This window comes from Grus americana, chromosome 9 (assembly GCF_028858705.1).
Source record: "Grus americana isolate bGruAme1 chromosome 9, bGruAme1.mat, whole genome shotgun sequence".
NCBI lineage: Eukaryota > Metazoa > Chordata > Aves > Gruiformes > Gruidae > Grus > Grus americana.
The window spans coordinates 14,887,451-14,900,806 of NC_072860.1; the positions used below are offsets into that span (position 1 = coordinate 14,887,451).

General features: G+C 50.7%; 1 protein-coding gene across 1 annotated transcript; it reads left to right on the top strand.

Moving 5' to 3' along the window:
* The first annotated feature begins 299 nt into the window (after positions 1-299).
* On the top strand, positions 300-7,634 carry GP5 (glycoprotein V platelet). Its single transcript, XM_054835119.1, has 2 exons — positions 300-321; positions 3,523-7,634. Exon 2 carries the CDS (start codon positions 3,549-3,551, stop codon positions 5,496-5,498), a length of 1,950 nt encoding a protein of 649 aa, XP_054691094.1. The 5' UTR covers positions 300-321; positions 3,523-3,548; the 3' UTR covers positions 5,499-7,634.
* Positions 7,635-13,356: the final 5,722 nt, after the last annotated feature.

Here is a 13,356-nt window from a genome sequence, read left to right on the forward strand (position 1 = left end):
TGGTTGTGAGCTGGCACTGTTGTCACAGTCATCTTCAGAAAAATCATATAGAGATGAAGACGTCTTTTCCACCCTGCAGCTCACCTTCTGTTTAAACGTTCATTGACAAAGCATGTTATTTTAAACTGGAAGATGTTTGAAATACCTGGTTACTTCCTTACAAAAACTTAATCTTCTGATTTCAAGCTAGTATTTTGAAAACTTAAAGCTTTTCTCTCTTCAGAGTCTTTCAGGCTTTAGATTTTGTTGGCCTGTGACTACAGAAGACTTGGACGAAAAACAGAAGCCAAACGGGTCAACACCGGATTGCTAAGCCAAAGGGTTAAGTAGAAAACTTTTCATTCCTTACTCACATTGCTTTGACTCTAATCTTGCAAGAAAGTAAAAGTCAGAGCAGCCTTGTGAAGGGTACAGATCAGTCACTTGGTTGTTTAAAGTAGGTGTGTCCGCTCCTTCAAAACCTAATGCACCTGCATAGCAGACCACGGTGGAACTCTTACAGGTTTGAAATTTCTTTCTGATCATAATTCATGTTGAAATATAGATTTCTGACTCTAGCCAGGTTTGCATTGGGTTGGTTGAAACACCTACTTTAATATCACTGTCAAAGAAGCTACAAGTGGTTTTTGTGCTTTTGCATGTGTGACTTCAAACTTTCTCCCGTTTTGTGAGTGGTCTCAAGTTCTACTTTTGGAATTGTGTACAACCTATGGAAGCTGGTTGCTTACACAACTAAATGTAGGCAAAATCTGCTCTGAAGCTTAAAATATTCTTTGTCCTTTCATAATAGTTATGCAAATACGGGTGAAAGTGTTATCTAGAGGATGCATTTTGCTGTTTTACTTCCCATTTAAAGTGCAGAATCATGGTGAAGCCTGATTGCTTGCTATGCTCTTCGTAAGTTCCTCTAAAAAGCAGATAAGTTTCTATGGTACAGTTCCAAATTCCTTCTTCATGCGCATATGAGTTTAGAAACTCACAAGAAACTAAAAAAATTAAGCATCATAGTAAATTATACATGTGCTCGATATTCTCTGCAGCTAAGGTCAAAACCGATATATGACTTTTAATATACTAACAATATTAATGTATTGCTCCTGGGATTCTTTCAGAGTCTGAGAAACATTAAAGGGGTGGTAGGAAGGGAAAGAAAGAGGCTGTAGACCAGAAGATGGTAAATGACCAGCCAGGCTGGTGTCCTTTCTGGAATGGCAGGTGTTTCACATGAGAGTTTGAGAAAATTTTAGTACATGGGAATGTATAAGTATGACCCTTATGTGGATCTTACTGCATTCTCTACTATTAAAATCTTCAGTTACGGAAGTATAAACATTTCTTTTAAAAATACCATTAGCAGCTCTAGATGTTTGAGATCCATGGGAGTGTCCAGTTCCTGTGCAAGTCATACAATTGTGGCCTTAGTCTCTTGCAAAGAATTTCTACATTCGTTTGTGAAAAGGTATGTCTTCTAGCACTTCTGAGTGTCTAACCTTGCCTTGTTGAATATTCTCTTACCTTTTGTTACAAGACCAGGAAAATGGACATCCCCGGTCTACAGACCAGTGTTACCCTGCTTCTTATTTTACAGACTCTGGCCTGCAGACTCTGATGGACCTGCATTTGCAGCCTGTAGAATAACAGTTTGGGGTTCCCCCCCCATTACTTCTCTAGACCCTTATTTCTCTTGCCTCGCTGAGCCCTGTAGTTCTGCTGTTGGGTTGAGTTGATGTAGGTCGAGATGCCAGTCAGGGCTTGAAACAAATTTCTTGATGCATTTGTCCCGTGTGGAGGGTTGTGCTCACACGCCACTGGTGCGGGCTGTGGGGTGAGGTACTCGCCCTGGGTGCACGGGGATGTGGCTGTCATCGGTGTGCTGAGGTGGGGGATAGGTAGGATCAGGGCCAGGCTGGCTCACGAGTTTCTCTGTTGAGGTGAAGGCATCACTGGTTTGTGTGAGATGGTCAGGTTGGGAGGGATTACTACGAGGGTGAGAGTCTCTGAAAGGTTCTTGTTTGACATGGCAAAGTCCTTTGGAAGCGTGAAATCTCAAGGCCTTTTTTTGGTGATTTGCAGTCTCATTCAAAGAGTTTAGGAAGCCCAGTGAGAGCTTGCTTTGTGGCACCGTGTTGCTGGTACTTGATACTACTGGGTGCCATGTCCTTCCTTTCCTGAGAAGGGATGCATGGTTCATCAGTCTTCAGTACTTTGAACTTAACCAAGAATATTTTTTTTAAAGTACTCCCTTTTGCTTTTTTGATGCAGCAGCTGGTTTTGGATCCATGTTGTTATGTCCTTGTCAGCAGTTCGAGCGTGTGAGAAGCTCTGCTATCCCACCTGACTTTAAGTGATGGGATTTGTACCCATGTCTGTCTGTGGGGTTGGTCTGGGAGACCTTCATCCTTGCCCCTGGAAAAGGCTGTGTTGGAACAGAGCCCTCCTCTCCCCCAGTGTTCTCGGTGCTGGAGACTGACACTGTTCCAGTTACGTCTGCAGAACTTGTCCAGCTATTCCAGCTGTCCCAGCTGCTGCTTCTACTGATCAGCCTGGTGCTTGACTTCCAGGTTTCTGATACACTTGGACTTGTTGATTTCACTAAGGAAATATTTCTAAACTGTAGAGGATTTCTGTTTGACTTGCTCCTTTAAATATTATCATTACAGCTACAATGATTGCTTTCCTGTTCCTTTTTTTTTTTTTTTTTGTTTGGAGATCTATACAACTCTCCAACTTTGTGGTATGTTTCATGCAGATCTACCTTTATCGCTATGGCTTTCTAGCTAACTTCGTGGCACTTCTTTCCCCTCATTTCACTGTATTTTTTTATTCCGCTGATAACTTAGTATTGCAGTGAGCTGTTGAAATGGGACTCGTTGGTTATCGGAGCCCGCTACTGTCCTGTGCTGCGTGAGCTCTGGTGTGTTATTTCAGGCTATGTCAGAAATAGCTTGTTACTTCTTGGGTGTTCTTGGGCTGTTCCAAGAAGTGATCGCTTGCAAATGCTGAGAGATGATTTAACAGAACTGCGTGCTGTTTTGCTTTTGGCCACTTAAAATATAGGACACCCTTTTTACCTCGATTATCTATTTTTGCAGGCTAAACTTTGTTTTTAAACCTCAGGTAACCTACAATAAAAAAACATTGTGGGTGCAGGACCTTTTGATAATTTTTTTAAAGACTTTCTGTGTGTAACTTAGTGCTTTTCTGTTCAAATAAATACATGCCTTATGATGATTTACAGTTTCATCATGATTTTCATATGCTTTTATTATACTTGACTAGTAGAAATATAAACAAGGAATACTTGATTTACAAAAGAGCTTTACCTGTACTTCTCAGTGTAAGCTGAGCACCTTGGAAATATTTGCAGTCAACAGTAATAGAGATTTTGAAGTTTGTTTTCAAGCTGAGAGAAATTTCACACACACTTGCAGGGTTTCTAATATATTCACACAACTTTGTCGACTGCTTAAGTTATTAACTACCTGTGATCAAATCCTGACTCTCTCTTATCTCTTGTAACAGCTAATGTTTCTGGCACTTCAACAAGGATGTTGGTGCTCCGTTTGTCAGTGATGATCAAGCTTTTCTTCCAGTTGGATGCATCTATTTGTCCTGAGAAATGCGACTGCTCTTCAAAAAATGCAATTCATTGTTCTGGTCCCCACATAAAAGACCTGGAATCGTTAAATCTGCCTTGCAACGTGACAGAAATTCACATAACGGACACTAATGTAACATACTTGCAGGATGCTTTTTCTGGGATGGTGGAGCTGCGGCATCTCATCTTGTCTTCAAACAACATCTCTCTGATTTCACCAATGGCTTTTAAAGGCTTGAGAAGGCTAAAAGCCCTCAAGCTGCTAGGTAATAAGCTGGTTGAACTTCCCCCAGAAGTCTTTGATGACACGGTACAGCTTCGGCAATTGATCATGGAAAGTAACAGATTGAAATCCATTGAAGAAAATCTGTTTGACAAGCTAGCTAGTTTGGAGGAGCTTTTCTTGAACAAAAACCAACTAACAGCACTTCCTAGTGGCGTGCTGAAGAAACTTGCCAAACTCAGAGTACTGAACTTGTCGAGAAATTGTTTGGCAGCACTGCCTAGGAATATATTTAGTAAGTTAACCAGGCTTGAGAAGCTGATGCTGTATTTTAACAGGCTGTCTTCAGTAGAGTCTGGTATGTTTGATAGCCTGAAGGAGCTGCTGGAACTCTTCCTGCATTCCAATAACATCCAGTCCATCGCCCCTGATGCATTTAGTTGTCTTCATAAACTGAGAAGCCTAACGCTCTCCAAAAACAAGCTTGAGGCTTTGCCTCCTGGGCTCTTTCTGCATTTGCATGACCTGTCTAAATTGACCTTGTACAGGAACCCGCTGAAGTCTCTTCCAGAAGTATTGTTTGGAGAAATGCGGCATCTTGTTAGCTTGTGGCTGTATTGCACAAAGCTCTCAACACTACCAGATTTTGTGTTCAGTAACTTGACAAATTTAGAGCTTCTTGTGCTGAGTTTTAATCCAGAGCTTAGTGTTCTTCCTAAGAATGTATTCAGTGGTCTGAATGAACTGCGGGGCCTTTCTCTGCATACAAATAATATTTCCACTCTGCCAGAGGGCATCTTCCTGAGCCTGCAGAAACTGCAGAACATTTCCCTTTTTGATTCGAGGCTTGAGGTTCTTCCTAGAAACCTTTTTCATAATCTCAAGCACCTTCAGAAAGTTTACCTGAATAGTACTAAGCTGCAGTCTCTTCCTGGAGATTTTTTTACCACTTTACCTGAGCTGCAAGAAGTCTTCCTCGACAACAACCCTTGGAAATGCAATTGCCAAATTCTTGGCTTCCAAGAGTGGCTCCAAAAGAGCACGGAGATAGTTAAAAACATGCCATCGCTAATGTGTGACAGCCCGCTGGCACTACAGAATATTTCTCTTGTGGCTCTAACAGATGATCACCTGAAGTGCCTGCCAACCTCAGCCATTACATACCAGATGCTCAGCTCAACTTATTCCCAGGCTTCGCCTTCTCTTGTGACGGAGCGCTTGATGTCATCTCGGAAGACTACCGTAACAGCGGTGTCCGACATGGATACCAGCACACCTGCATCAATTCCTCTTGCAACTTTGGATTTTACCTACTCACATGTTGAAGACGTTGGACAGCCTAGGTTTCATTTCTCAGATGTTCTGACCCAAACTTCTCCCAGCGTCATAGTAGAAACCAACAGTGTTAGAGGAACAGATTTAACTACTCTTGCCTGGTGGGATGAGCTGCCAGCCCGCTGGAGTGCTAAGCGCTATTTTAATACCAGAATTGCTTATTGTCAGCTATTCTTGTGCCTTCACAGTTTGATTTTAGCACTCCAGACTGTAACCGTTGCGCTCACTCTGTATGTGATGGGTAAAACTAGGCAGCTCTTGCACTCCAGAACTACTCCTGCTCAGCCTGTAGTTCTGATAAAATTTTTTAAGATAGAGAATAACAGCCAAAGAGAGGATTAAAAGTGCTGGTTTGGATGCATTTCAAGCATTTGGGCAGTTCACACTTGATTCAGATATGGATTACAAATTTCATAACAAGAACCATAAAAACCTTGTTTTTACAGCATAATGAAAATGCACTTCTATGTACCTTCCAGCGTTTGCCAAAAGTGATTGTAATCACTCTATGTTGCTGCAGCGCTTGGTGCATGAACCCAGAGGGAGAGCTGAAAGAAAATCTGTGGTCACCTCTCCGCGTGTGCTTCTAGTTCCCTGCTTGGCCGGCAGCCCTGTCCCTGCCCGGGACCGCTGCCTGCTCCGTGCTCACCTGGAGGCGGCACCAGCGTAGGGATGTCCGCGTAGGAACACGGCTTTAACCACGCTGTAAAGGTTGCCCGCGGTACTCCAAACGGTATTATGCCTTATGCTGCCTGCAGCGTTTTGTCTGCTTATTGAGAAAAGAAATAGTAGTTTTGGGAGGAGATGCTGGAAAAGACCTTTTAAAAATGGAGGTGGGGGCAGAGCGATGCGGTGCAAGTGTCTTAGTTTTTGCTTTCTGTCAGCTCCTTTCCAGGACATGGCAGGAGGAAGGGGTACCATTTAAAGCTGTCGGTGCTTTCCTCTAGCTTAGCCAGAGGAAGGTAAGTAAGATGCTAGACTAGGAAGTATAACCTTGATGTATTTTGTGTGTGTGTGTTCGGGTGTTTTGGAAACTTTGTAACATTGCTACAAATCCGAATGTTAAGTAAACGCTTTTATCCTTAAACTTTGACCAGTGGTCTGCAAAGCAAGGCGTTACTCGCTGCACGATGCAGTCAGTCTTGAAACCGGAGTACCAGGCAGATGCCCAGGACTGAGGCTTGGCTCCAGAGCAGCGTTGTTGGTTTGAGAGCTGGTCTTGGCTGAGCTGGGAGAGAAGGGGACGGTCTCTCCTGGGCTTGCCTAGCAGAACATAGGTGTGCAGCGCAGCGGCAGGGAGCTTGCCTGATCCGAGGGCCCTGAAGTGTCACCACCTTTTTTTTTTTTTTTTTGAAGTTGGCTGGGGAGTATACGCATCTCCGTCAAACTGCAGTTTGCAGTAGCGTGTTCAGTCGTATTTGGTCTCAGCACTTTTTACCTTTCCTTATTCCATAGTATTACTCCCTGACTTTCAGCCCTTTCAAGTGTTGATGTGCAAAGACAACTACGAGGCAAAAGTGTGAGTTTTGGTCTTCATACTGAAATGTTTTTTTTAATATTTTGAGAGATAGGAGTATCTTAGTTTGTAAATAGACTGGTAGCTGTCAGACTGCGTGTGCAGACAACAGCGGGTTTTGGTCGCTCTTGGATTTAACTATTAGCTTTTATCTTAATTATGTGACTTAGCTCTTTAAAGCTCTGCCGTTGTGCTCAAAAGCTAGGGCTGAATCAACCTCTGGATGTGGTTCTCTGGCTCCTTGGGCAGGAGACCCTGTGCTCCAGGAGTCCTTTTGTAGCCATACTGACTTTCTAACTACTGAGGTCTCTCCTGGATGGCCTTGAAATGGCGCTGTACAGGCCTGAGCTGAAGAGGGCTTGCATTTACTGCAGGTTTGTGGCCTGTTCCCTGTTGCGCGCTACTCCAGGCAATGAGGATAAACTATGGACAGCTTTGCTTCAGGGTGCTCTGGGCTTGAATTCCTGGTCTAGGCTGTGAAGAGTAGCAATGCTCTTTTATGGTGTTAAATAACCATCGTCTTGCTGGCGAGGTTTAACAAAATTTAGCAAGCCTGGCTAAATGGTAGGTAGAACCATCTCTAAAGGAGCAGAAATGCAAGTTGCTACAGCTGGTGTGAAGCAAACTGGGACTGGATTCATAAACAGAAGCACCAGAATATTTATTGCAGTATATTTAAGAGAAGGTCAAAGTCAACGTGAAGCTTTCTTGGTGGTGGTTCTGGGTTGTTACATGCTAGTGCTTAAAAGAAGGCACTTGTTACAAATTTAGGTTCTTTGTTGGGCAACTGTAATGACCACTTAGTGTTGTTCCAGCTCCAGCGCTGTCATACAAGTGCCACGCAGGCATCTGCTTGCAGCAGGCAGGAGATAAGTATAATCTGGAGTAACGAGGGAATTGTTCTACAAACCATGCTGGTTATTGTTTGCCTCGGTGAGGCACTGAAGAAATGTGCTCGTAGCTACGGGCACTCGGATGCACGCTGATTTATAAGAAAAAGCAACAGGTTGGTCACCGTATGGGCGTATGACGCCCTGATGTCCGACCTGTGGAAGAGCAGCAGGTTAGCAGCAGCTGCCATCTTTCTGAGCCCTCCTTTGGCCACCCCAGCCCCGCAGCGGGGCCAGCTGGGTCTCCGCGCTGCTCCCTTGGCTTCTGTTCTGCAGTCGCTGAGCTCTGGCACGTGGGGGCTTTGGCACGCGGCTGCGTACAGTCAAGTGCTCAGAGGAGGATGATTCGTTTCTGCATGCTGTCATCGGGCTTTCCCCATGCTTGAGCCAGACGGGGAAGTGAAGTCAGCAGACAACAAAAGGCTGGAGCAGTAAGGGCCTGGGGTGTTTTACTAACCCTTCTTCTGAGGTGTCCTGTTTTGAGCTGCCGCCGATTCATTGCTTCTTGCCCAGCAGAGCTCGGCCCTTCCTGCAAAACTTCCTGGCCTGGGAAATCCAAGGACGTGCTTGTTTATATCACATCTCCATTTTTCCTGGAGAAGGGACAGTCTTCCAGGTCAGGATGACGGCAGCTGTGGCAGGTGGGGAAGCAGCAGGGAGGGCTCCCCGGGGAATGCGCAGCTGCACCTCGGACCCTCTCTCTGGGTGCCATTGCCTTGCTGGCGTCTCAAGGTGCCGATGGTTTGCCATTGCCAGTGTATTGGCGAGGTTTTTCTTGGTCCCTGCAGCCCACATCTTTGCAAACTACTGCCTGGCCTCTGCCACCAGGCTGGAAAAGGTTGGAGGTATCTAATCCCTGGTCGGGGGCATCCCTGCTGCTGGGAAAGGGTGGATTCAAAGCACGTGTGTGCTAGGCAGCAGAGGTTAACCAGACCTCTGAGTCCCAGAAGCCGCCTTTGGGAGCGCTTGGAGCATGTCACCAGAGCACCCAAGCGAAGGGTCTTCTGTAACTTGCTTGGTTCCCTCACACGCTTGCTCCTGCGGCGGCTGCTTCTGCGCTCTCTGCCTTGGAGCAGCGGGAGCCTCTGACTGCTGGGCTGTGGGAGTGCGCAGCATGTTCCAGCCTGATGTCACCACAGGTGCTGTTCTCCTTTGCTTCTTGGGACCTGAGCGCACAGAGTCCCCTCCTAATAGCCCAAAGAGCGTGGGGGCAAGGAGGGAATTAACTGCTGATGTAAGTGCTGGCAGCTTCCTGCCTGCTTCCCAGCTGCTGCAGGACCCTTCCAAGCCACCAGCACCTGTGTGCTGTGCTCGTGTCCCCAGCATCTCGGCCCTTTCCCGTCTCACCCCTGCCACGTGAGGCCAGTAGCTGCTGTAGAGACTTTGTCGCTGCTTGCAGAGGGGAGTGAGCTCTGGTGGGCACCTACTAAATGCAGCTCAGCCCTCCAGTGTGTAGCGGCAAGACTGGAGCCCGCACCTCAGATCCTCCCTCTGCCGGTAGCAAAGAGAAGCTGGGTGATGGCAGATGTGCTTGGAGAAGACACCCAGCAGTGCTCCATGGTTCAAAAGCACGTGTGACCGCTGGCTGTGAGGCAGGAGCTCTGGGATCCTCAGCCTGACGTTATGGAGCGTTGGCCATGTCTCCTCCAGGCCTCCGACCAGCGCATCTCGCCTGGGGAAGCTGATTCAGCAGCCATGATATCAGAGCACAGCATTTCCGAGGGATGATGGAACAGCCAGGAGGAGATGCAGCCAAAGGCCCGTACCCACGGGACAAGGCTGAGGTTGTGTTTACAGGCTCTCAAAGTGATCGGGAGGCCTGAAGCTCCTGCTTTGCTGCAGCTCCGTCCAGAGTTGGGCAAGCTATGGAGGTGCTATGCCTGCATTTTCCTAGCGGGAGTCTGGGTTCACATCCCCTTCCCTCCGTGTTTACGGGCAGATGAGCCCTGGCAAAGCCTCTTGCCTGAACCATGGTGGGCGAGTCCCCCTTCGTTGTGGGGTGGGGGTCCGCTGCTCCAGCAGCACCCAGAGACATCCCACCACTGGGCTTGGCCCCTCTTGTGGAATCGCTGCTGTAGGACTGTGGTGTTTCTCCACAACGTGCCAGGCTTCCAGCTGTGCCTTTGTGTCTCTAGATGAAAAAAGCCCAGGGCAGGGAGCCAGTGACAGCTGGCAGCGGCTCCACAGCCTGCTGTGCGCTCCTCCGCTGGCTTCGCCGGACACCGGGGATAGATGGACCCCCTTCCCCCTTGGGGTGTTGGGAAGGGGTGTCAGCGATGGCTTTATGGAGAACAGGCCAAAGCTGGTCCAGCAAACACTTTGCAGTGCGTGCACTGGGACAGCCCCCTGCCATCGCCTCTGCTCCAGCCAGTCCTTCCCCCCTCTCCCAGCGCCCATCGGACAAGCTCTTTCCGCTTTGGATTATCTCTCCAGGCGGACTTGGCCGCAAGCCCCACATTCCTTCCAGCCTAGCGCTGCCCTGAGCCCGCGCCAAGCCCTGCGTGCTGCTGCTATCACTCGGGGCTCAGGCTGAGCCTGGAGGAGCCGGTCCTGCTGGCTGGGCAAGTCCTGCTGATGCTTGAGATCCTGAATGCCATTTTCCTTGAGCTCCAGGAGGGTTGTGGTGGGTCTGGTGCTTGGATGGTGGTTAGCCTCAAGGCCATCCCTGCTGCCCATCCAGGACCAGGGCTGCTGCTCCTTCCCAAAGCTCCTGCCCTGCACACGTGCATCCCCAGGGAAGATGGGACATGCCCCCAGCCCTTGGGGCAGATGCAGATGGAGCAGCCTGTAGCCACAAGCAGCAAGGCAGCCCTGGTCCTGCATTCCTCAAGCAGCGAGCTGAACACACCATGGGGGCCGGATCGTTGGCCCTATAGAGGAGCTCTGGTTCTTGGTTCCTCAAAGTGTTAGGGTGTGGGGGTGTGGTGGGGCAGGGGCTGCTGGTGCCTCTCTAATGGGTGGTAAGTGGGGGACAGCACCAGCCCTCGAGGGACTAACGCACCTTCCTTCACCCCTCAGCTGTGGCTCGAGCCTACGTGTCCTGCTGCACGACTCGGGCCTGGAGGTGTCCCCCTGTGCTAGAGCACTGAGGGGACCCCCTCCCCTGGCCCCTAGCCCAGCCCTCCGCCCTCTTCCAATGCTTCAGCAGAGCAGAGTTTGGCTCGATGCCCTGGGCCAGCCGGTCTCTGTGAGCACCGGGGGCCACCATGGGGGTTTCTCATAGTGTGGTGGGCGCTTTGCAGCGGTGTAAGATAACTGGGGGGGGGTCCTAGCCCTGCGCTGCGGGGAGCGGCGGGGCCTGGGGATGTCCCCTCCCTCCCAGGGCTGCTGGGAGCTGGATGTGTGTGGGGAGCAGGGGCTGGGGGGGAGCGGGCTGTGCAGCAGCACGGTGTGGGTGAGTGTGCTCAGCTGTTTGGCAGATGAGCAATGTGGTCTCCTGGCCAAGCCCACAAGCTGCTAATTTTAGCGATTACATGAATTTTTCCAAGCAGCTTCGAGTCCCTTGGTGATTCAGAGCTGCTTGGCTTTGCTGCACCCACCACCCTGCCCGTGGGGATGTGCTGGAGGTGTGCCAGCATGGACGGACTCGGGACTGTCCCGCTGTCCAGGAGTGAGGCCCACCTCCCCAAAAATGGGTGATGCTGCTGTTCTGGGGCTCCTAGGACCTCCCTGGCTGGTGGTGTTTTGGGGCCGAGCTTGGTGCAGTGGAGCATCAGGGCTTGTGCAAGAGGTCACAGGACAGATGGGAGCCCTGACGATGATGGGAGCCCTGACGATGCTGGGAGCCCAGATTGTGTCAAATGCAAGTGGCTCAGCATGGCCAAGGGTTGCCTGCTCCTGGCCCTGCCAGCCGCCGGGAGCTCCCTCCCACGTCAAAGTGCAAGGGGGGTAATGTTAGCTGGGACCACTTGCCGCAGGACCTCCAGCTCTCCTGTGGGCTCAGCAGCATGTGGAGAAAGTGGAAAGTGCTGGGGGCTCCCGGGTGCAAGGGCACCTCCAGCCCAGGCTGCGACTGCCGGCAGCAGCTGGGCTGTGGGCAGCGCCACGTGCTCTTGCTTTTCCCCACACTGCAGTGTTTGGCCACTGCCTTTGGTGAGGAATCAGAAAACTGTACGGACAGCAGAGACAGCGAGGAGGGCTGGGGGCTATGCGGGGGAGGATCGCCCCCCCCAGCCCAGCCATGACCGCAGGTTTCGCTGCCAGCCCCATCTCGCGGGGGCACGGGGTCTGGCAAGTGCCCACCCTTGGGCTCCATCGTCCTCTTAGACGTGTAGGGACACGGCAGTGACTCCACGCCATCCCGAGATTGGTCAGGGGGTTCAACCTTTCTCTGGCTGGTGTGGCTGGAGCTGGGGGAAGGTCCCCAGACCTGGACCCTGGGGCTTTCCCATGGCGTGAGGCTTGCTCCGCTCCCTCCAGCACCGTGTGAGCTCTCAGCTATGTGGAGCAGCCTCCCTTTGCAAAACACTTATCTCACCCTCAATAACATCTGCACGCTGTCTCTGGGAGCTGTCTCTCCCCTCCAGATGTGCAGAGCATGTCCATGCGTCTGTCCAGAGATCTCACACCGCAGGCAGCAGCTCCCCTTCCCTGCCTGCCCCCCACCCCTTGCACGTAGCCTGGGGCAAGCTCTGTGCGCTCACCTCGGCGAGAGGCTCCCTCTCCTCTGCGGGTGCGGTGTGCGGGCTTGTGCAGTTACTCAGCTTTGCTTTATTTTTAGGGATGTCTTGAAAACAGACTCATCCTTCCTAATCAGGGGCCGGAGCCAGGTTCCCGAGGCCTGGGTAGAGGCATCTGGGTTTTTGGCAGGGCTGTTACCTGGGCTCATCCCAAACTTCAGGTGCTCTGTGTGGTTGTAGGTACCATAATCTGATCATCCCCCTTTCCTGGGGTGTTTGAGGGTACCCACCCTGTGTCCCCCCCTGCGGCAGCGCTGCTTGGAAGGAGCTGAGTCCAGCATTCCTGTCAGACTGGGCTTGGGGTGGTGGTTTTTCGGAAGTGCTGGTGTTTAATTTCTGTGTTGCCTTGCTGAAAAGCTGTGTGCTTCTGGGGTGAGTCAGAGCAGGCAGGAGCCCAGCAGCGCTGGCGCTGGTAGTGGGCAGACAGAGCCGGCGATAAGGGTGAGATAAGGCCATGAGAGCCCTGCTCTTGTGCCAGGGCTGCAGGGAGCGGGCAGCTCCCAAGCCCGTTGCCTGACCTCCAGCCGCATCGCTGTCAAGGAAGCGGGGAGGATATTTTGGGAATCATGGAGCTGGGAAAATATGCTATGTCAACAGAGTGTGAGCTAAAGCACTTGCGGGTGGTGATTTCAGAATGCCCCTTCTCTGTGACCAAATCTATGGGCTTTGCCCCAGGAGTGGGCGGGGAGCGTGGCCGGGGGTAGCCTCAGTGCTCGCTCCCTGGCTGGGGAGGGGTCCGTGGCCATCCGGCACATCCCGCAGCAGCGGGGCCGCCCCCTTGCAATCTGGCATGTCGGCAGCGGTTGCCTCCGGCTGAGGTCCCACTCCCTACCCTCTTCCCACGATCCCTGTCGCCTTCCTCAGAGCCTGGCTGGAAACTCCTCTCTCCATCCCTGTAGTTTGTTGTTTATCCTGCTCTGATCTCCACTGTGAACAAGGTCCCTGTCCCCTGCACAGCCCTGCGCTCTCCCACCCCTCACGGCACAGCATGCTGCAGCATGGGGATGGAGGCAGCCTTCCTCCTTGCTCCTTCGTCCCCCTTCTCCAGCAGCAGCTGCATGCTGTTCCCATCTCCAGCAGCTCGTTAGCACTGGCTGCGACCTGAGCAGGGGCTG

Bases quoted from the DNA above. Each gene is read 5' to 3' on its own strand.
- GP5 (XM_054835119.1), top strand. From the start codon at position 3,549: ATGTTGGTGCTCCGTTTGTCAGTGATGATCAAGCTTTTCTTCCAGTTG.